Source organism: Dendrobates tinctorius, unplaced genomic scaffold (assembly GCF_039654945.1).
Source record: "Dendrobates tinctorius isolate UK_male_01 unplaced genomic scaffold, ASM3965494v1 ptg000135l, whole genome shotgun sequence".
Classification (NCBI taxonomy): domain Eukaryota; kingdom Metazoa; phylum Chordata; class Amphibia; order Anura; family Dendrobatidae; genus Dendrobates; species Dendrobates tinctorius.
The window spans coordinates 11,385,419-11,407,428 of record NW_027361803.1 but is presented as its reverse complement, the minus strand read 5'-3'; the positions used below and the strand labels follow the sequence as shown (position 1 = coordinate 11,407,428).

Below are 22,010 nucleotides of genomic sequence, written 5' to 3'. Positions count from 1 at the left end.
GTAATAAACTGTGTTTTTTCTGTGGCGATGCCTCGCATATTATTTCTGTCTGCCCTAAACGAGAGAAACGTTTTGCACACACATTTGCTGTGGGCGGTGTGCAACCCAAGTTTCTTCTGGCAATTACTCTGATCTGCTCCCTGTCCACATTTTCCGCTAAGGCTTTCGTGGATTCGGGAGCAGCTCTGAACCTGATGGACTTGGATTTTGCTAAATGTTGTGGATTTCCTATGGCACCTCTGCGGACGCCTATCCCTTTGAGGGGTATTGATGCTACTCCTTTGGCGAAGAATAAACCTCAGTTTTGGACCCAGGTGGCAATGCGGGTCGCCCCAGATCATCAAGAAAATTGCAGATTTTTGTTGTTGCATAATCTGCATGATACCATTGTTCTGGGGTTTCCCTGGTTACAAATCCATAATCCAGTTTTGGATTGGAAATCTGTGTCTGTGGTGAGTTGGGGTTGTCGGTGTGCCCTTAGTGACGCTCCTGTTTTCTCCACATCTCCCCAGTCGCATGATGTTCCTGACTATTTGGCTGATTTTTATGATGTATTTAGTGAGAATGAGTCTGCGTCTTTGCCTCCTCATAGGAGTTATGACTGTGCAATTGAGCTGAGCCCTGGGTGTAAATTTCCCAAGGGTCGACTTTTCAATTTATCTGTACCCGAGCACGAGGCTATGCGATCCTATATTAAGGAGTCGTTGGAGAAGGGTCATATTAGACCATCCTCTTCACCCTTAGGTGCTGGGTTTTTTTCGTGGCCAAGAAGGATGGTTCATTAAGGCCTTGTATTGACTATCGTTCCCTCAACAAAATTACTGTTAAATATCAGTATCCGTTACCCCTGATTTCTGATCTATTCTCTAGAGTTAAAGGTGCTTGCTGGTTTACCAAGCTTGACCTCAGGGGGGCGTATAATCTAATTCGCATTAAGCATGGGGATGAATGGAAGACGGCGTTTAAGACACCAGAGGGACATTGTGAGTACCTGGTGATGCCTTTTGGGCTCACTAATCCCCCTTCTGTCTTCCAGTGCTTCATGAATGATATTTTCCGAGACTTTGTGGATAAATTTTTGACATCTGTCTGGATGATATTTTGATCTTTTCCAAGGATTGGGACTCTCATGTGGAACATGTTCGGACTGTGTTCCGGATTTGGAGGGAGAATTCCCTGTATGTCAAGGGATCGAAATGCCTTTTTGGGGTACAGAGGATTTCATTTTTGGGATTTATTTTGTCTCTGTCAACTATTGAAATGGACCCGGCCAAGGTACAGGCCATTTATGATTGGGTTCAGCCCACTTCTTTGAAGGCCCTCCAGAAGTTTTTGGGTTTTGCTAATTTTTATCTTATATTTATAGCTAATTTTTCTGATATTGCCAAACCATTGACTGATTTGACTAAGAAGGGTGCTGATGTGCTGAATTGGTCTCCGGAGGCTGTTTCTTCCTTTCAGGAGCTGAAGCGAAGGTTCACTTCTGCTCCGGTTTTGCGGCAACCTGATGTCTCACTCCCGTTTCAGGTAGAGGTGGATGCTTCTGAGATTGGTGCACGAGCTGTTTTGTCCCAAAAAGATCCGGTAACATCTAAGATTAATCCCTGTGCTTTCTTTTCCCGAAAGTTCTCCCCATCTTAACGTAACTATGATGTGGGGAATCGGGAACTGTTAGCCATGAAATGGGCATTTGAGGAGTGGAGACATTGGTTGGAGGGAGCTAAACATCAAGTCGTGGTCCTTACTGACCACAAGAATTTGATTTACCTGGAGTCGGCCAATCGCTTGAATCCTAGACAGGCTAGGTGGGCCTTGTTTTTCACACGTTTTGATTTTGTGGTCTCTTTTCTTCCGGGCACTAAGAATGTCAAGGCAGACGCCCACTCTAGGAGTTTCTTTGCTGATTCTCCTGTTGTGACCAAGCCTGCTACCATCTTAGGTGAGGGGGTAGTTCTTTCTGCCATCTCGCCCGATTTGAGACGTGCTCTGGAAGAGTTTCAGGAGGACAAACCTGAGCGTTGTCCCATTGGAAAATTGTATGTTCCTGACCAGTGGAGGAAGAGAGTGATGTCTGAAGTTCATTGCTCTGCATTGGCTGGTCATCCAGGTATTTTTGGTACTAGAGATTTGGCGAGTCGGTCTTTTTGGTGGCCCGCCTTGTCTCGTGATGTCAGGAGTTTTGTGCAGTCCTGTGGGACTTGCTCCTGGTCTAAACCTTGTTCTCTCTCTAGTGGGTTGCTGATGCCTTTGCCGGTGCCCAGGAGGCCATGGACCCATATTTCAATGGATTTTATCTCTGATATGCCTGTCTCTCAGAGAATGACTGTTATTTGGGTGATTTGTGATAGATTCTCTAAGATGGTCCATCTTGTACCACTCCCTAAGTTGCCATCTTCCTCAGAGTTGGTGCCCTTGTTTTTGCAACAGGTGGTTCGCTTGCACGGGATTCCTGAGAACATTGTATCTGACAGAGGAGTTCAGTTTATTTCTAGATTTTGGAGGACTTTCTGTTCCAAGCTGGGAATTCAGTTGTCCTTCTCCTCTGCGTTTCACCCTCAAACCAATGGGCAGACAGAGAGAACAAATCAGGACTTTGGAGCCGTATTTGAGATGTTTTATTTCTGCTGATCAGGATGATTGGGTTTCATTTTTGCCCTTGGCCGAATTTGCTTTAAATAATAGAGCTAGTTCTGCCACTTGGATGTCACCTTTTTTTTGTAACTTTGGGTTTCATCCTCGATTCTCTTCAGGGCAGGTGGAGTCTTCTGCCTGCCCAGGTGTTGACACTGTGGTGGAGAGAATGCACCAGATCTGGGACCAAGTGGTGGATAGGTTGTCTCTCTCCCAGGAAAAGGCCCAGCGGTTTTCCAACCGTCATAGGACCATTGGTCCCCAGTTTAAGGTGGGTGATATGGTTTGGTTGTCATCAAAGAGTATCTCTATGAAGGTGGCTTCTCCAAAGTTTAAACCTAGATTTATTGGACCTTACAAGATTTTGGAGATTCTTAATCCTGTCTCTTTTCGATTGGCTCTTCCTGTTACATTTAAGATCCATAACGTGTTTCATAAGTCTCTGTTAAAGAGGTTTGTTGAGCCAGTAGTTCCTGTTGTGGCACCTCCTGACCCTGTATTGGTGGAAGGTAATGTGGAATATGAGGTTGAGAAGATACTGGATTCTCGCCTGGCTAGACGGAGACTCCAGTATTTGGTTAAATGGAAGGGTTATGGCCAGGAGGATAATTCTTGGGTCCCTGCATCCGATATTCATGCCGAAAGATTGGTTCGTGCGTTTCATCGGGCCCATCCTGATCGTCCTGGTGGCGTGGATGAGGGTTCGGTGACCCCTCCTCAAGGGGGAGGCACTATTGTGAGTTCATTTTCCCCTTCACCGTTGATGTCTGATGAACTCCCTCTGCTGGTGAAGAGAGGTAGTGAAATTGATTGGGTTGGGAAGAACCTGTCATCTGAACAGGTGGAGCCTGATTGGACACCCGGAATCACTGAGTGTATATAAGGCAGCCGACGCCCTACAGGGGTGCAGGTGATCCTTTCTGCTCTGAGCTCTTGCAAACCAGTTCAGTACCTGTCTTCTGAAAGCTAAGTATTTGCTCTCTTATTTTTCCATGAGATATTGTCTGTTTACTTAGTGTTTGTGTTCTGCCTGCCCTTGTTGGTACAGGCTGAGCTCCATTTTTGTCTCTGGTCAAGTTGATCTTTTGCTCAGTCTTCAGAATATACCTGAGTGCTGATATAGTGATTTTGAAGTCTAGTGACTTCAGGGCCTTTTTTCTATCAGACGTGTTGGACATTATTTTGACAGAATTTTTGCAGATTGCAGCCAGCATCTTTTCTGTCCTTTCCTATTTAGTTAGTTGGGCCCCATCGTTTGCTCAAACTGTCTTTCTGTCTGTGTTTGTGTTTTCATCTGCTTTTCACCGACGATACATGTTGGGGGCTGTCTATTGCTTTGGGGTCTGCTCTGGGGGAGTTTAGATTTCCCCTTTCTTTCTTTAGGCTTATTTAGTTCTCCGGCTGTGAAAGAGGGGTCTAGGGCACCGTAGGAACCCCCCACGGCTACTGTTAGTTGTGTGAAAAGGATCAGGGGTCTGCAATCCGATAGCTACCAATCTCACCGGTTTTCTGGACTTAGCTTGTATTTTTGTTTTTTCCTCCTTCGGTAATTCATTCATAACAGTAATGTATGTACACAGTGGCTGCACCAGCAGAATAGTGAGTGCAGCTCTGGGGTATAATACAGGATGTAACTCAGGATCAGTAATGTAATGTATGTGCACAGTGACTGGACCAGCAGAATAGTGAGTGCAGCTCTGGAGTATAATACAGAATGTAACTCAGGATCAGTAATGTAATGTATGTACACAGTGACTGCACCAGCAGAACAGTGAGTGCAGCTCTGGAGTATGATACAGGATATAACTCAGGATCAGTAATGTAATGTATGTACACAGTGACTGCACCAGCAGAATAGTGAGTGCAGCTCTGGGGTATAATACAGGATGTAACTCAGGATCAGTAATGTAAAGTATGTACACATTGACTGCACCAGCACAATAGTGAGTGCAGCTCTGGAGTATAATACAGGATGTAACTCAGGTTCAGTAATGTAATGTATGTACACAGTGACCGCACCAGCAGAATAGTGAGTGCAGCTCTGGAGTATAATACAGGATGTAACTCAGGATCAGTAATGTAAAGTATGTACACAGTGACTGCACCACCAAAATAGTGAGTGCAGCTCTGGAGAATAATACAGGATGTAACTCTGGATCAGTAATGTAAAGTATGTACACAGTGACTGCACCAGCAGAATAGTGAGTGCAGCTCTGTGGTATAATACAGGATGTACAGTCATATGTTAAAGTTTGGGCACCCCTATTAATGTTAACTTTTTTTCTTTATAACAATTTTGGTTTTTGCAACAGCTATTTCAGTTTCATATATCTAATAACTGATGGACTCAGTTATATTTCTGGATTCAAATGAGGTTTATTGTACTAACAGAAAATGTGCAATCTGCATTTTAACTAAATTTGACCGGTGCAAAAGTATGGGCACCTCAACATAAAAGTGACATTAATATTTCGTAGATCCTCCTTTTGCAAAAATAACAGCATCTAGTCGCTTCCTGTAGCTATTAATGAGTTCCTGGATCCTGGATGAAGGTATTTGTGACCATTCCTGTTTACAAAACAATTCCAGTTCAGTTAAGTTTGATGGTCGCCGAGCATGGACAGCCCGCTTCAAATCATCCCACAGATGTTCAATGATATTCAGGTCTGGGGACTGGGATGGCCATTCCACAACATTGTAATTGTTCCTCTGCATGAATGCCTGAGTAGATTTGGAGCAGTGTTTTGGATCATTGTCTTGCTGAAATATCCATCCCCTGCGTAACTTCAACTTCGTCACTGATTCTTGCACATTATTGTCAAGAATCTGCTGATACTGAGTTGAATCCATGCGACCCTCAACTTTAACAAGATTCCCGGTGCCGTCATTTGCCACATAGCCCCAAAGCATGATGGAACCTCCACCAAATTTTACTGTGGGTAGCAAGTGTTTTTCTTGGAATGCTGTGTTTTTTAGCCTCCATGCATAACGCCTTTTTGTATGACCAAACAACTCAATCTTTGTTTCATCAGTCCACAGGACCTTCTTCCAAAATGTAACTGGCTTGTCCAAATGTGCTTTTGCATACCTCAGGCGACTCTGTTTGTGGCGTGCTTGCAGAAACGGCTTCTTTCGCATCACTCTCCCATACAGCTTCTCCTTGTGCAAAGTGTGCTGTATTGTTGACCGATGCACAGTGACACCATAGAATCATAGAATCATAGAATCATAGAATCGTAGAGTTGGAAGGGACCTCCTGGGCCATCTGGTCCAACCCCCTGCTCAAAGCAGGATTCGCTAAATCATCCCAGTCAGATGTCTGTCCAGCCTCTGTTTGAAGACTTCCATTGAAGGAGAACTCACCACTTCTCGTGGCAGCCTGTTCCACTCATTGATCACTCTAACTGTCAAAAAGTTTTTTCTAATATCTAATCTGTGTCTCCTCCCATTCAGTTTCATCCCATTGCTTCTAGTCTTTCCTTGTGCAAATGAGAATAAAGTTGATCCTTCTACAATGTGACAGCCCTTTAGATATTTGTAGACAGCTATTAAGTCTCCTCTCAGTCTTCTCTTTTGCAAACTAAACATTCCCAAATCCTGCAACCTTTCCTCATAAGACAGGGTTTGCAGACCGGTCACCATTCTGGTCATCAAGATGATGCTGCAGGTCTTTGGAGGTGGTCTGTGGATTGTCCTTGACTGTTCTCACCATTCCTCTTCTCTGCCTTTCTGATTTTTTTCTTGGCCTGCCACTTCTGGGCTTAAGAAGAACTATACCTGTGTTCTTCCATTTCCTTACTATGTTCCTCACAGTGGAAACTGACAGGTTAAATCTCTGAGACAACTTTTTGTATCATTCCCCTGAAAAGCTATGTTGAATAATCTTTGTTTTCAGATCATTTGAGAGTTGTTTTGAGGAGCCCATGATGCCACTCTTCATAGGAGAAGCAAATAGGAGAACTACTTGCAAGTGGCCACCTTAAATACCTTTTCTCATGATTTGATACACCTGGCTATGAAGTTCAAAGCTCAATGAGGTTACAAAACCAATTTAGTGCTTCAGGAAGTCAGTAAAAAGTAGGTAGGAGTGTTCAAATCAAGAAAATGATAAGGGTGCCCATACTTTTGCACCGGTCAAATTTTGCTTAAATGCAGATTGCACATTTTCTGTTAGTACAATAAACCTCATTTGAATCCAGAAATATAACTGAGTCCATCAGTTATTAGATATATGAAACTGAAATAGCTGTTGCAAAAACCAAAATTGTTATAAAGAAAAAAGGTTAACATTAATAGGGGTGCCCAAACTTTAACATATGACTGTATCTCAGGATCAGTAATGTAATGTATGTACACAGTGACTGCACCAGCAGAATAGTGAGTGCAGCTCTGGAGTATAATACAGGAGGTAACTCAGGATCAGTAATGTAATGTATGTACACAGTGACTGCACCAGCAGAATAGTGAGTGCAGCTGTGGAGTATAATACAGGAGGTAACTCAGGATCAGTAATGTAATGTAATGTACACAGTGCATTAAGTTTTTGATGTATAATTCACAAATGTAATTCCCCGGGTGACATCAGTCAGTCATGTGCTTTGGGCGCTGCCTGGTCAGCGGGCTGGTCCTGGCCGTCTTCCGGGTGACGCTCTGTTGCTCTGCCCGCTTCCCAGCGTTGCACGGGTGACGGCTGGGCATAGGTCGTCATAGTGCGTCGCGGGCGCGCCCGTGATGGCTTAGGGGGTGGATCTTTCCCTTCGCTGCAATGCGCATGTGCTTATTTTTGTTATCGCACTGGCTGTTTTCAGTCAGATGACCATTCTCAGCCGTCTATTTATGTGTTTTTTGTCCATCTCTGTTGTATGGCCTACATGATTTGATTTTTCCACGGTGGTGTTCGTGGCTGCTTCAGGTGTGATTGAACCTACGGAGGTAACTTTACACATACACTGTATTGGATTTTTTCATGTCTGTGGCAGCTACTTTCTCCGCTGTGGCATAGTGTCACTGATTTGATATTGCTGGGCAAAGTGCAATAATCTACACGTCAGTGAGGGATTGTTTTGACGTTTAAAGATCCATTTTCAGCCCTAATATATTCATGAAATGTTGACTTGCTTACCCTTCAGTAGGCTGTCCATTTGGATATGATGATAATTACCTAGTTGTTGGTCTGTTTCTTCTATTGGTTCTGGGCTATTTATTCACATGATGCCTTATCTATTGATATATTAAATTGGTCCTGTTTTCTCATATGTGTCTTTTTGCTATAATAAAATGTGGTGTAGTGACCACTATGTCCGTTAGGGGGCGCTGTGTGGGTGTCCCAGGACAGGCCTACAGGTATATCCATTGTGGTAGTGGGTATAGGATGCTGAAGGATCGTTATGTATCTCAAGGTGGGTGGCCTTGAGATGGAGACTTATGTGTTGATCAGCAATGATATTGCTGATGTGTTGTTTCAATGTGTCAGGGAGAAGTCTCCAGGTAATTAGAGAGATGGGTGGGCCTGGTTACCTACAAACCCACCCAGGGGTGTGTTTAAGAGTGTCATAATAAAGTATATATGTGGCTGTGTGTAATAGGACCTTTAGTGAGGTCATAGTCATGTGATCACCTGTGGGTGTGGTTATGGACCATATAAGGTACCTGAGGTCTGGTCACATGGGAGAGAGCGCATGGATCTGATTGGGCCATGTGGAAGGTCCCGGCAGGCCTATGTGGAGGAAGGTGTGCTACCTTCCTGAAGACCACATGCTGAGGCTGCTGACCCGGGGAGGCCTATGTATATTGGCTGTATGTGAGGAGGGGTAAGCCTCCTGTGTTTGCTGAGGCTCCAGGACTGAGCCTGAAATCATGGACACTTATGCTTGCTTTCGCCTGAGCTAAAGGCTTTTCCTTATGTTATGTGCTGGTTTATGGGTTATGGAGCAATGAACCCTGAGAGCTTTTAAAGGAACGTGCCTCCTGGTTGTCTCCCGTCGCACCTAAGCAAGTTGAATCCCAACAAAAAGTTTAACTTTATTTAAATAGTTTTGGAGTCCAGTTTTCTCCTGTTCTTATCTCACGCCAAGGAGTCGTCTCTATTGCAAATATTGTTGAGGCATTTTGATGTATTTACAGGTGATGGATTGAAAATGTCTTTTTGGAGCATTTTTTTCCTATACAGTTGTCAATGATGAAATTCTTCTGATGTTTTAGGTTTGGTGAGTAACAATATTTCTTTATATTCTTTAGACTCCGCAGCACCCAGATTGCAGCAGCTGCTGTCGAGGAGAATTTGGTTATAGATTTCAGCAACCAATTGCGGGACCACCTGGTCTGACGGGACCACCGGGTTTGCCAGGTACTGTAATCATGGCGGAATTTATCGAGTTCTGTAAGAACGCTGACAGTAAAGACTATAACACTAAAAAAAAACATGAAGCCTGAAAGAGAAATTCTCTCCTATTCTCTGCAGATAACATCACGTCTTGATGGTATAAAATCGACATATTTTCCCGACAAAATCCCCTTTAACCCTGATGTTGCTGGGGCAATTTTTACATCTTTGATGCACAAAATTAAGACCTGAATTCTAACGAAACAAATCATATTCCGCGCTGTCCCCACATGTCTCCTGTGTATCTGAGAATGCCGGTCGGGACTTTACACTCATAAACGCTTTCAGGCGGTTTTGCATTAAAATGTAAAGTTATATAAACGATGCAAATTCATAAGATTTATGTCTGTGTCTATTTTCACATGTGTTCACATGTTAATCTAAACTGAATAGATCCAGATGCCCGTAAATATGAGTCATTAAATTGATGCAGCTCAGAATAACCGCTCAGATTTTGTCCCTGACGTAGGAACAAAAATACCTTCCCATGCCGAAATATAGCAGTCACATAGCTTTTATCCTTTCATTATACCCCTTAGATGTCACTGAGGGCAGGGCTGTCACTAGGAATTTTGGGGCCCCATACTGGCAAAATTTTCGGGGCCCCTTGAATCTCCGCCCAGGCTCCACCCCAGCTCCGCCCTCCACCCCTCGAACCTTGGAACAACTCCACTTCGCACCATGTCCTCCCAAATCACACATTTACAGTTCCCATCACCACATACATAGCAGGCAGTTTTTGTTTTGGCCAAAAGATTTTTTTTAATCTGCCACCACGACAAAGTAGACTCTTTTGGTCAGGCCCTACTATACTGTAAGTTACTAAACATTTGCTAAAATATCCAATACAATTTCAGTATATTTTTATTTATTTTTTCCATTTTTAAAATTACCGATAATGTCACATACAAGGGACAAATACCACCGAACCAGGACCAGACATCATATTACCACCACATGGTGAACTAAAATCCCAAATACAAGGGAAAAATACCACCGCACCATGACCAGACACCATATTACCACCACATGGTGAACTAAAATCCCACATACAAGGGACAAATACCATCGCACCAGGACCAGACACCATATTACCACCACATGGTGAACTAAAATCCCACATACAAGGAACAAATACCACCGCACCATGACCAGACATCATATTACCACCACATGGTGAACTAAAATCCCACATACAAGGGAAAAATACCACCACACCATGACCAGACACCATATTACCACCACATGGTGAACTAAAATCCCACATACAAGGGACAAATACCACCGCACCAGGACCAGATATCATATTACCACCACATGGTGAACTAAAATCCCACATACAAGGGACAAATACCACCGCACCAGGACCAGACACCATATTACCACCACATGGTGATCTAAAATCCCACATACAAGGGACAAATACCACCGCACCAGGACCAGATATCATATTACCACCACATGGTGAACTAAAATCCCACATACAAGGGGCAAATGCCACCACACCAGGACCAGACACCATATTACCACCACATGGTGAATTAAAATCCCACATACAAGGGACAAATACCACCGCACCATGACCAGACACCATATTACCACCACATGGTGAACTAAAATCCCACATGCAAGGAACAAATACCATCACGCAATGACCGAATCACATGTTACCACCACATTGTGACCGGGGCCCCACTGTGGGCCCCCTCTGTTCATCAGGCCCCATCCAGTAAGGGCAGTAATGCCCTGATAGCAGCCCTGCTTAGGTCAGTGGGTTTGGGAAGAAGGATACTTATATTATAAAGTCTTCGGGAATATTAGGAATAATTAAGGTATATAAAAGAATTGTCCAGCTGAAAAAAAGTGTAAGGCCGGGGTCACACGAGTGATGATTCTCTCATGTGAGAGAGTCGGCTCAATTATGCTACTGACACTCGGCTCAAATTCTCATCCAAGTGTCATCTGTGATTCTCTTGCATGAGATAATCGGAGCACATTGAGAAGACAGGGAGCTTAATTTCTCCATCTTCTCCATTGTCTGAGGTGGTGGATTCGGACTGCTGAGTGCAGCCTGATGTTTCACACGCATCCATAGATTTCAATGGGTCCGTGTGATCCGAATTCCAGAGCCACTGCTGCAGATTATTTTTCCACAGATGAATTTGGTCTGTAGAAAAAATCACAGATCTGCGATGCCCCATAGTAGGACTCTGTGCCGAGTGTTATGCAGTAAAACATCACATAGCACTCAGCCGTGTTATACGCTCGCGTGAGCGAGGACTAAGAGCCTTCATTCCCCCTGCAGATCTTCTCATTAGCCTCTTATGCTGGAGTCCGGCCTCAGTTACTTTTCTGTAATACAGTACTGTGGAATTTTTGCATACTTTTAGGGTGTGTGCACACGTTGCGGATTCTGCTGCGGATTTTTCTGCGTGGATTTGGCTGAATCCGCAGGTAAAATGACCTGTGGATTTTCTGCAGATTTTGTGTGGATTTCCCCTGCGTTTTTACATGTGTGGATTCCTATAATGGAAGAGGTGTAAAAACGCTGCGGAATCCACACAAAGAATTGACATGCTGCAGATTTAAATCCGCAGAAAATCCGTGCGGAAAAATCTTTAGCATGTGCACTGCGTTTTTGGTTTTAGATAGACATTAATGGTACTGTACAACGCAGCAGAATCCGCAACGTGTGCACGTACCCCAAGAGCACGCGAAAAAACCGCATCGCGGTAAAAAACGCAGCATGCTCATTAATTTTGCGGATTTTTCTGCGTTTCTGGCTATTTCTATGCGTTTTGAGAACGCATAAAAACCGCGCTTTTTCTGCGTGTTTTCCGCGCGGTTTTCGCGCAGAAAAAAACGCGCGGTTTCTGGGAAGGGAGTCAGGTTTTCCAGCAGAAATTTTCTGCTATGTGTGCACTTAGCCTCACTGCACTGAGCCCGCGCTCAGCCCGGATTGGATGCTGGAAAGTCCCGCCCTTCTGTTGCTCAGCACTGGCTACCTCTCCCAGCTGTCTGTCACACTGACTCCTGCTTCACTCCTGCTTCATAGCGCTCTGGTTTATGAAAATTCTGAGTGGGGGCCCCTCGAGGTCCCGGGGCCCCTTACACCAGTAAGGCAAATAATGCCCTGATGGCGGCCCTGACTGAGGGCAGTGGCATACCGCCAATGGACGCAAGCCACGTGGCTGCTATGGGGCCTGTGATTCGGGCCCCTTTCCCCCCCGCAAGTTCAACAGTTGTGATTAATGATGAAAGGGGGAGCATCAGCTGACACCCCCAGCCCAATCATTCTTCCTCGGCATCTGATATCACAGTGCAATGACGTCACTATATGTCGCCCACTCTTCTGAGATGTGCGAGCGCTTCAGATTGCTCGCTGCAGAGACCGGAGCAGCGGGAGAATGAGGAGGAGAAGGGAGTTTACATTATTTATTTTTTTTAAATCAATGAGTACATTTTGGTGGCCATAACACTGTATAGAGGACTATGGGGAGTGCATTATACTGTAAGGACAACTATGGGGAGTGCATTATACTGTATGGACAACTATGGGGAGTGCATTATACTGTAAGGACTATGGGGAGAGCATTATACTGTATGGACAACTATGGGGAGTGCATGATACCGTAAGGTCTATGGGGAGTGCCTTATACTGTATGGACAACTATGGGGAGTGCATTATACTGTAAGGACTATGGGGAGTACATTATACTGTATGGACAACTATGGAGAGTGTATTATACTGTATGGAGGACTATGGGGGTGCATTTTACTATACAGAGTACTATGGGGAGTGTATTATATTGTATGGATATCTATGGTGGCTGCATTATACTGTATTGAAGACTACGGGGAGTGCATTATACTGTATGGACTATGGAGAGAACATTATACTGTATGGATGACTCTGGGGGCTGCAATATACTGTATGGTAACTATGGGGAGCATTATGCTGTATGGACTATGTGGAGCGCTTTATACTATTTGGAGGACTATGGGGCTGCATTATACTATATGGAAGACTATGTGGTGCATTTCACTGTATGGAGAAATATGATGTGCAGTATATACTATTGGGGTGTCATATTGTGTTTGAGGGCACTCTTGTTTGCATCATACTTTATGGGTGCAATGAAAGAGGAATCTAGGACTTCAGTAGAAGGAAAATTACTTTGTAAATGCTGCAAAGCTGTGAGATATACTCTTCTGTGACCCCGGTCAAATATATATATTTTTTATGGAAGGGGAAGGGGGCAATTAGAACTTCTGCTATGACGCCCCATGACTGACGGCTATGTAGGGAGAGAATAAAAGGCTGTCATCTGGCAAATCATGAAGAAAAGCTCCTGAATCTGTGCTTTGGGTTACTGCAGGCTGTACAGAAGCACAGATGACACGAACAGGCTTGTAAGGAGGGTGATAGAATAAAGAAAAGCTCCTGCATCTGCCCTTGGGGTTGTACAGATGCAGATATGATACTAATAGGATTTCGTTGGTAAGAAGAATGATGCAAAAATTCCTGTATTACTTCTGACAGTACAGAGACAAAGATAACACTAATGGAGCCCATACACATTAGGTTAAAGTTGAATTAAAGGGTTAATCTTGACTATGATCAATTATGATTGGCTGTTTCAGTGCCACTGTTGGCAGCGGATTATTCAGGATACTCTCCAAGTGTGTGACAACAGAGCTTCTTTATTCAGGAAAAATCAGGAACAATATATGATAAGCTTAATAAATCAGGAATAAATCAATTGTGTGTCTCTATCTGTGCAGCATCTGCAGTAGGCTGCTTCTCTCATACACAGACACAGGAAAAATAAGAAATACAGTCACATGCTCTCCCTGTGTGAGCCACTGGGAGTTTTTTTTGTTCTCTTTATAAACAGCATACAAATCTAGCAACTAAACACTCATAGACAGATAGACAGTAATGGAGTTGTTGCACCAAACATGTTCCAACACCCCCCACTCCCACTCAACAACTATTTATCCTGTTAGTCCCATTGCAGTTCTGAAGTCAACAAACTTATCTATTGATAATGGCTTTGTCATACCATCACCTATCATCTTGTCATCTTGTCAAACTCGAGTGCACCACGTTCCACAAAGTCACGTAAGTGGTGATGTTTTACATCAATGTGCTTAGTCCTTGCACTAATCTTCTCACTGCTGGCAAGTTAATGCCTCGTTGCTTGTCCTCATAGATAACTGTTGGCTGAGCTAATGGGTTGCCGAAATCTTCCAAAAGTTGTTTCAACCAAATTACTTCGTGACTTGCACAAGCAGCAGACATATATTCTGCTTCTGTAGAAGACAATGCGACTGACACTTGTTTTCTGCTAGACCAAGAAATTGAATTTTCTCCTAACTTGAACAAGTAACCACTAGTGTTGAGCATTCCGATACTGCAAATATCGGGTATCGGTCGATATTCGCTGTATCGGAATTCCGATACCAAGTACCGATATTTTTACAATATTGAATACTGGAATAGGAAGTTCCCATAATGCAATGAGCCAGTGTTGTGGCTGTGATTGGCTGCTGAAATGATGTCATCATGATGCACGGTCTGTGCGGGCCTGCCGGGGGTCTGTGCGGGCCTGCCGGGGGTCTGTATGGGCCTGCCGGGGGTCTGTACGGGTCTGCCGGGGGTCTGTGCGGGCCTGCCGGGAGTTGTGTGTGTGTGCAGGCATCGTCCGATGGGACTACAAGTCCCATCGGGCTATGCCTGCTACAATGACAGTGATTGACACATTAGCCAATGATGGGACAGTAGTAGTCCCATCATCCGGTTAATGTGTTGAATGTAAAAAAAAAAACATACATACATACTACATATATACTACATTCATACAACATACAGTTGTGGCCAAAAGTATTGACACCCCTGCAATTCTGTCAGATATTACTCAGTTTCTTCCTGAAAATGATTGCAAACACAAATTCTTTGGTATTATTATCTTCATGTAATTTGTCTTAAATGAAAAAACACAAAAAGAATTGTCCTAAAGCCAAATTGGATATAATTCCACACCAAACATAAAAAAGAGGGTGGACAAAAGTATTGGCACTGTTCGAAAAATCATGTGATGCTTCTCTAATTTGTGTAATTAACAGCACCTGTAACTTACCTGTGGCACCTAACAGGTGTTGGCAATAACTAAATCACACTTGCAGCCAGTTGACATGGATTAAAGTTGACTCAACCTCTGTCCTGTGTCCTTGTGTGTACCACATTGAGCATGGAGAAAAGAAAGAAGACCAAAGAACTGTCTGAGGACTTGAGAAACCAAATTGTGAGGAAGCAGGAGCAATCTCAAGGCTACAAGTCCATCTCCGAAGACCTGAATGTTCCTGTGTCTACCGTGCGCAGTGTCATCAAGAAGTTTAAAGCCCATGGCACTGTGGCTAACCTCCCTAGATGTGGACGGAAAAGAAAAATTGACAAGAGATTTCAACGCAAGATTGTGCGGATGTTGGATAAAGAACCTCCACTAACATCCAAACAAGTTCAAGCTGCCCTGCAGTCCGAGGGTACAACAGTGTCAATCCGTACTATCCGACCGCGTCTGAATGAAAAGGGACTGTATGGTAGGAGACCCAGGAAGACCCCACTTCTTACCCCGAGATATAAAAAAGCCAGGCTGGAGTTTGCCAAAACTTATCTGAAAAAGCCTAAAACGTTTTGGAAGAATGTTCTCTGGTCAGATGAGACAAAAGTAGAGCTTTTTGGGCAAAGGCATCAACATAGAGTTTACAGGAGAAAAAAGAGGCATTCAAAGAAAAGAACACGGTCCCTACAGTCAAACATGGCGGAGGTTCCCTGATGTTTTGGGGTTGCTTTGCTGCCTCTGGCACTGGACTGCTTGACCGTGTGCATGGCATTATGAAGTCTGAAGACTACCAACAAATTTTGCAGCATAATGTAGGGCCCAGTGTGAGAAAGCTGGGTCTCCCTCAGAGGTCATGGGTCTTCCAGCAGGACAATGACACAAAACACACTTCAAAAAGCACTAGAAAATGGTTTGAGAGAGAGCACTGAAGACTTCTAAGGTGGCCAGCAATGAGTCCAGACCTGAATCCCATAGAACACCTGTGGAGAGATCTAAAAATGGCAGTTTGGAGAAGGCACCCTTCAAATATCAGGGGCCTGGAGCAGTTTGCCAAAGAAGAATGGTCTAAAATTCCAGCAGAGCATTGTAAGAAACTCATTGATGGTTACCGGAAGCGGTTGGTCGCAGTTATTTTGGCTAAAGGTTGTGCAACCAAGTATTAGGCTGAGGGTGCGAATACTTTTGTCTGGCCCATTTTTGGAGCTTTGGGTGAAATGATCAAAGTTTTGCTTTTTGCTTCATTCTCTTTTGTGTTTTTTCATTTAAGACAAATTAAATGAAGATAATAATACTAAAGAATTTGTGTTTGCAATCATTTTCAGGAAGAAAATGAGTATTATCTGACAGAATTGCAGGGGGGTCAATACTTTTGGCCACAACTGTACATACATACTTCATATATACTACATTCATACAGCATACATACATACTACATGTATACTACATTCATACTACATACATACTACATATATACTACATTCATACAGCATACATACATACTACATACTTACTACATATATACAATATTCAAGCAGCATACATACTACATAATACATACATACTACATATATACTACATTCATACAACATACATACATACTACATATATACTACATTCATACAACATACATACATACTACATACATACTACATACAATACATACATATAGACATACAGTACATATAACATACATATATACTACATATATACTACATGCAACATATATACTACATATATACTACATGCATGCAACATGCATACTACATATATGCTACATATATACTACATGCATGCAACATACATACTACATATATACTACATATATACAACATGCATGCAACATACATATATACTACATACAATACATTCATACAATGCATACATATAGACATACAGTACATATAACATAGAGTGCATACTCACCATCACTTGTCACTTTGATCCCCGAAGCCAGTGTCATCTGTAAAAAATATTAAAATAACAAATAACCGATATACTCCCTGATCCGCAGAAATCCAAGAGTGTCCCACGACGATCTGCTGCAGTGCATCACTGAGAGGTTACTATAGTTCACTGGTCTCACTTTATGGCAAAAGCTGCGTGGGAACTTTCTCACACAGCAATGCCAAAAGTGAGACTAGGGACTATTTTTTTACAGTGGCGGAGGAATACAGTGCGGAAGGATATCTACCTCCCGTCATTGTATTCCTGGGGCCCCTAGAGAGCGGTCGCATCAGCTGATGCTGCTGTTCTCCACGGGAGATCGTTGTGGGACACTCGTGGATTTCTGCAGATCAGGGACTATATTGCTTGTTTGTTACTTTAATATTTTTTACAGATGACACTGGCTTTGGGGATCAAAGTGACAAGTGATGGTGAGTATGTACTCTATGTTGTATGTACTGTATGTCTATATGTATGAATGTATGAATGTATTGTATGTAGTATGTAGTATGTATGTTGTATGTCTGTAGCATGTTGTATGTATGTAGTATGTATGTAGTATGTATGTTAGTAGTATGTATGTAGTATGTATGTATGTATGTATGTTTTTTTTTTTTACATTCAACACATTAGCCGGATGATGGGACTACTACTGTCCCATCATTGGCTAATGTGTCAATCACTGTCATTGTAGGAGGCATAGCCCAATGGGACTTGTAGTCCCATCGGACAATGCCCGCACAGACCCCCGGCAGGCCCGCACAGGCCCCCGGCAGGCCCGCACAGACCCCCGAGAGGCCTGTACAGACCCCACCCGCACATACAGACACGCACAGTGTCAGCCCATGCACCACCCACACTCTTCCCCCCCTCCCAAACTGGATGTGCAAGTAAAGAAAGGTTTTTTTTTAATTCCAATATTTGTGCCCCATTGACTTGCATGGGTTTCCGGTATCGGAATTGGCGATACCCGATACTTTTTGGGTATCGGTCCGATCCAATCCGATCCGATACTTCACGATATCGGATGGTATCGCTCAACACTAGTAACCACTTGTTGATTTCTGATCACTTGAATCTCCAGCCCAATCTGCATCCACATAACCTCTGAGAGTGAGATCTCCTGATGCAGATATCTTAAGATTTAGCCTTTGAGTTTCTTTAAGATATTGAAGGATTCTTTTAATTGCATTCCAGTCTCTTTGGCATAGCTTGCTTACACGTCGGCAGAGAATTCCAACTGTGGCTGTGATATCCGGACGAGTTGTGGTTGCTATGTACAGAAGCGCCCCCCACTGGTTTAGTATTGCGGAAATTTTAAAACTTTTGTTGAAAATAAAACTCCCATCATCCTCTCTCTGGATTTAGATTCTGAAATGTTATGTCATATTTCCAAGGTCTTTTGTCTCAAAGTGCTGGTTGAGAATTTCACCTAGCTTTGCAATTTCTTTTTCATCTTGATAAGACATGATTACATTGTCTAGATATAGGAGAACATACATCCACTCCTTCGCTACATTTTTCATATACAAACATGGATCAGCTTGAGATCTTTTAAATCCTTCATCCATCAAAACTTTGTTCATTTTCGAGTTCTAAGCTCTTGCCGACTGCTTAAGTCCATAGAGAGATTTTTGCATTTTACAAACAAGGTGCTCTTATATTTAGGGAAATCCTGTGTCTTTAATGCTGTTTCTGCTCTGGATTAATTACTGCTGCTTACATACTGCGTTTTTCTCTTGAATTCATCCATAAGTTTGCCTTTAACATACTCTATTGTTAGCTCATCATCTGGCCATGCATCTAGTGCAGTCATGAGTGTGTCATAACTTTCTGGAAGACCACTGAATAGAAGTGCAGCAACATGAAAATCTTCAATTTCTTCTCCAATACCCCTTAACGCTCCACAATCTCCACAATCTCTAGGGTGTTTCTTGTATAGTACTGCATATTCAGTCCATCACTTAGCTTAGACTGATACAGGTTTCTCATGAGATAAAGCTTATTGCTGAGATTTGATCTTTCATGCACTTTCTGTAACTCATCCTACATCTCCTTTGCAGTTGCACACTTGCATATATGCAAAATCTGATTATGAGCTACACTGAGGGAGATCGCGCTTTGTGCTTTCTGATTTTTCTCTAGCCAATCATCTGGTAATGGATGAGGCACTTGTTCCTTGGTATATTTCCATGTACCTTTTCTTATGAGCAGCATCTTCACCTTGAATTTCCAGGACTGGAAGTTCTGGTTAGTAAGGCTTGGCACTGAGAACTTGATAGGATTGCTGCTAGTGGACATCTTCTCTGTTGCTCTGTGCTGCTTTTGCTCTGGGCTTCTGTTGCTGTGTTACTCTGGGCCCATAATCTGTTGACAGCGGATTATTCAGGAAACTCACCAAGCGTGTGACTAGAGCTTTTTTTTTTATTCAGGAACAATATATGATAAGCTTAATAGATCGGGAATAAATCATTTGTGTGTCTCTATCTGTGCATCATCTACAGCAGGCTGCTTCTCTCATACACAGACACAGGAAAACTGGAAATACAGTCACATGCTGTCCCTGTATGAGCCTCTGGGAGTTTTTTTTGTTCTAACTTTATAGACAGCATACAAATCTAGCAACTAAACACTCATAGACAGGAATGGAGTTATTGCACCAAACATTTTCCAACAGCCACAAATAATCATTAATTTTTAATGGAAACAACCCAATAAATGTTCATAATTGTTCTTAAACACTAATTGGGCATGTTGGATTTTTCGACTGGTACTGAGAACTAGATACATTATCGGCAGAAAAATAATCAGTATTGGCCAATGAAATCAAATGTATTTTGTACCATCAATACCAATCGTTCATCGGTCAATATTCATCTAATGTGTAGAGATGCATTAACAGGCTGTAATTCCTAAGAGGGGTGATGCCATGATGAAAGTTCCTTCACAAGGGATAGATATGTATAACAGAGTGTAATGACTAATGCAGCTGATACCATGATGAATAGACATAACATTCTGTAATTGGTGTAAGATGTCCTCCGGACAGGCCCTTGAGAGGAGATATGCATCATCAAGGAATTTGGTAGCCTCGGTAATATAAGCTCGGAAAAGCAGGACTAAAGACCTGGACTCTAAACCCAAGCAGGTGAACCCGCACTACTGTATGAACTATTTACATTGTGTTTCACTTTATGCTGGAAAACACTGTTATTGTTTTGTTTTCCTGAGAGGTTTATAGAGTTCCAATAAACCAGCCTGGACTTTTTTATTGAAAACCACTTTCCACTCTCAAAAGCAACCAAGCGAGTTGAAACTCTACATGGGTAAAATGGGTGATACCATGATGAAAGTTTCAGGAACAGCGCACTGCACTTGCTCACTGAGCCAGTGCGCGTGTCCTGAGTACAAAAACAGTGCTCAAAGATACCTGTGGAGCAGGGCAGCAGCGGTGATGATGCGTGCTTCAGAGTATCAGGATCTGAAGCACATGACTGCTGGGGGCGTGGCCTAAGTTCCACAGAGCTAGGAGCTGCAGGGAAACTCCTAGAAAGGTAACTACGGGACAAGTTACCAAGGGGCATAGACAGGGACGTAAACCAGATCAAGTCTGGGTCAAAGCACGAGATAGCAGGACAGTACCAAAGGGTTAGACAGAGCGGAAAGTCAGGACGTAGCAATAGATCAGAAAACCAGAACGGGCAATAGACGGTACAATAAGGGCAAACGGTAACGGAGTAACGATAGCCAAGCCAGAAGGTCAGAACCGGAGAAGACAATAATACCAAAACGTGAGACAGAACAGCGTGAGGGGACAGACCGGGCCATACATGGGAATCAAACAAGCAATGCAGTATACAAGCACACCAGGGGTCAGACACACAGCCAAAGTAACAGTATAGCTGACAGGGAATCCTAGTCTGGAGTGAGTTTAAATACCCATCCCAGATCCAAAGGGAGGCCAGCAAAATTAATCCTGAGAAACCAGGACATTAACCATGTCCTAACCATGACAGAAAGTTCCTGTACAGGGGACAGATAGGTATAACATGCTGTAATTGGTAGGTGAGTGATACCTTGATAGAAGTTTATGTAGAGGGGAGTGATATGTATAACAGGCTGTAATTGGTAAGATAGATACCATGATGGAAGTTCCTATACAGGTAAAAGATAGGCATCAAAGGCAGTTATTGGTAAAATGGGTGATATGGTGTGTAATACTATGGTTGGTGCCACTGTATGGTGTCCCCTTCCCCCTCCATGCGAATCTCTGGTCCCGGTGTGGCCAGCGTCCTGAATCCGAATACCTGGTCCCTGTGCGGGCCAGGTTATCAACCAGAATCCCTGGACCTGGTGCAGCTAGTGTCCTTAACCCGTAATCCTGATCTGATGCAGCCAATGTCATGAATCAAAAGTCCCTTGATCCTGGTGCAGCCAGTTCCTAAACGTTGTCCCCTGGTCCTGGTAGGGCCAGTCCAGTATCTGAAGTCCCCAGGTCCCAGTGCGGCCAGTGCCTGAACATCGTCCCACGGTTCATGTGCGGCCAGTCACTTAGCCAGTATCCTAGACCTGTGTCTGCACATAGCACAAGTCCGTGTCCGCAAACCTGACACCTGGGGTAAGCAGCTGCAGTGCCGAGATCTTCCTAGAAGTGGTACCTGGTGGCTACCTGCAGCCCAGTCTGTCTCCACCATCAGGAGCTCCAGTGAACACCTGGTGTAGCCGTTTAGGTACGCCCCTTCCTAGGCAGACCTGGCTCTGTGGTATAGTGCGTCTACAAATCCACTCATAACATTGTTGGGAGTAACAGTTAGCTTGGCCATGGGCCCTGCTAATCCCCAGTCCTCTCGGTGCTCAGAGTGGTGTCGGCAGCTGAGGTACCAGTGAGAGAGCCAGGAAAAATGTTTGTACCATCTGCAGACACCAAA

The 22,010-nt window shown here is 43.4% G+C and overlaps 1 protein-coding gene across 1 annotated transcript in view; it reads left to right on the top strand.

The window, feature by feature from the left end:
• The window catches only part of C1QTNF3 (C1q and TNF related 3), an 86,656-nt gene that overhangs the window by 5,757 nt on the left and 58,889 nt on the right, over positions 1–22,010 (top strand). Inside the window, exon 2 of the mRNA XM_073543991.1 lies at positions 8,869–8,977. Within this exon, the coding sequence (XP_073400092.1) occupies positions 8,869–8,977 (109 nt within the window). The remainder of the gene's footprint in view (positions 1–8,868; positions 8,978–22,010) is intronic.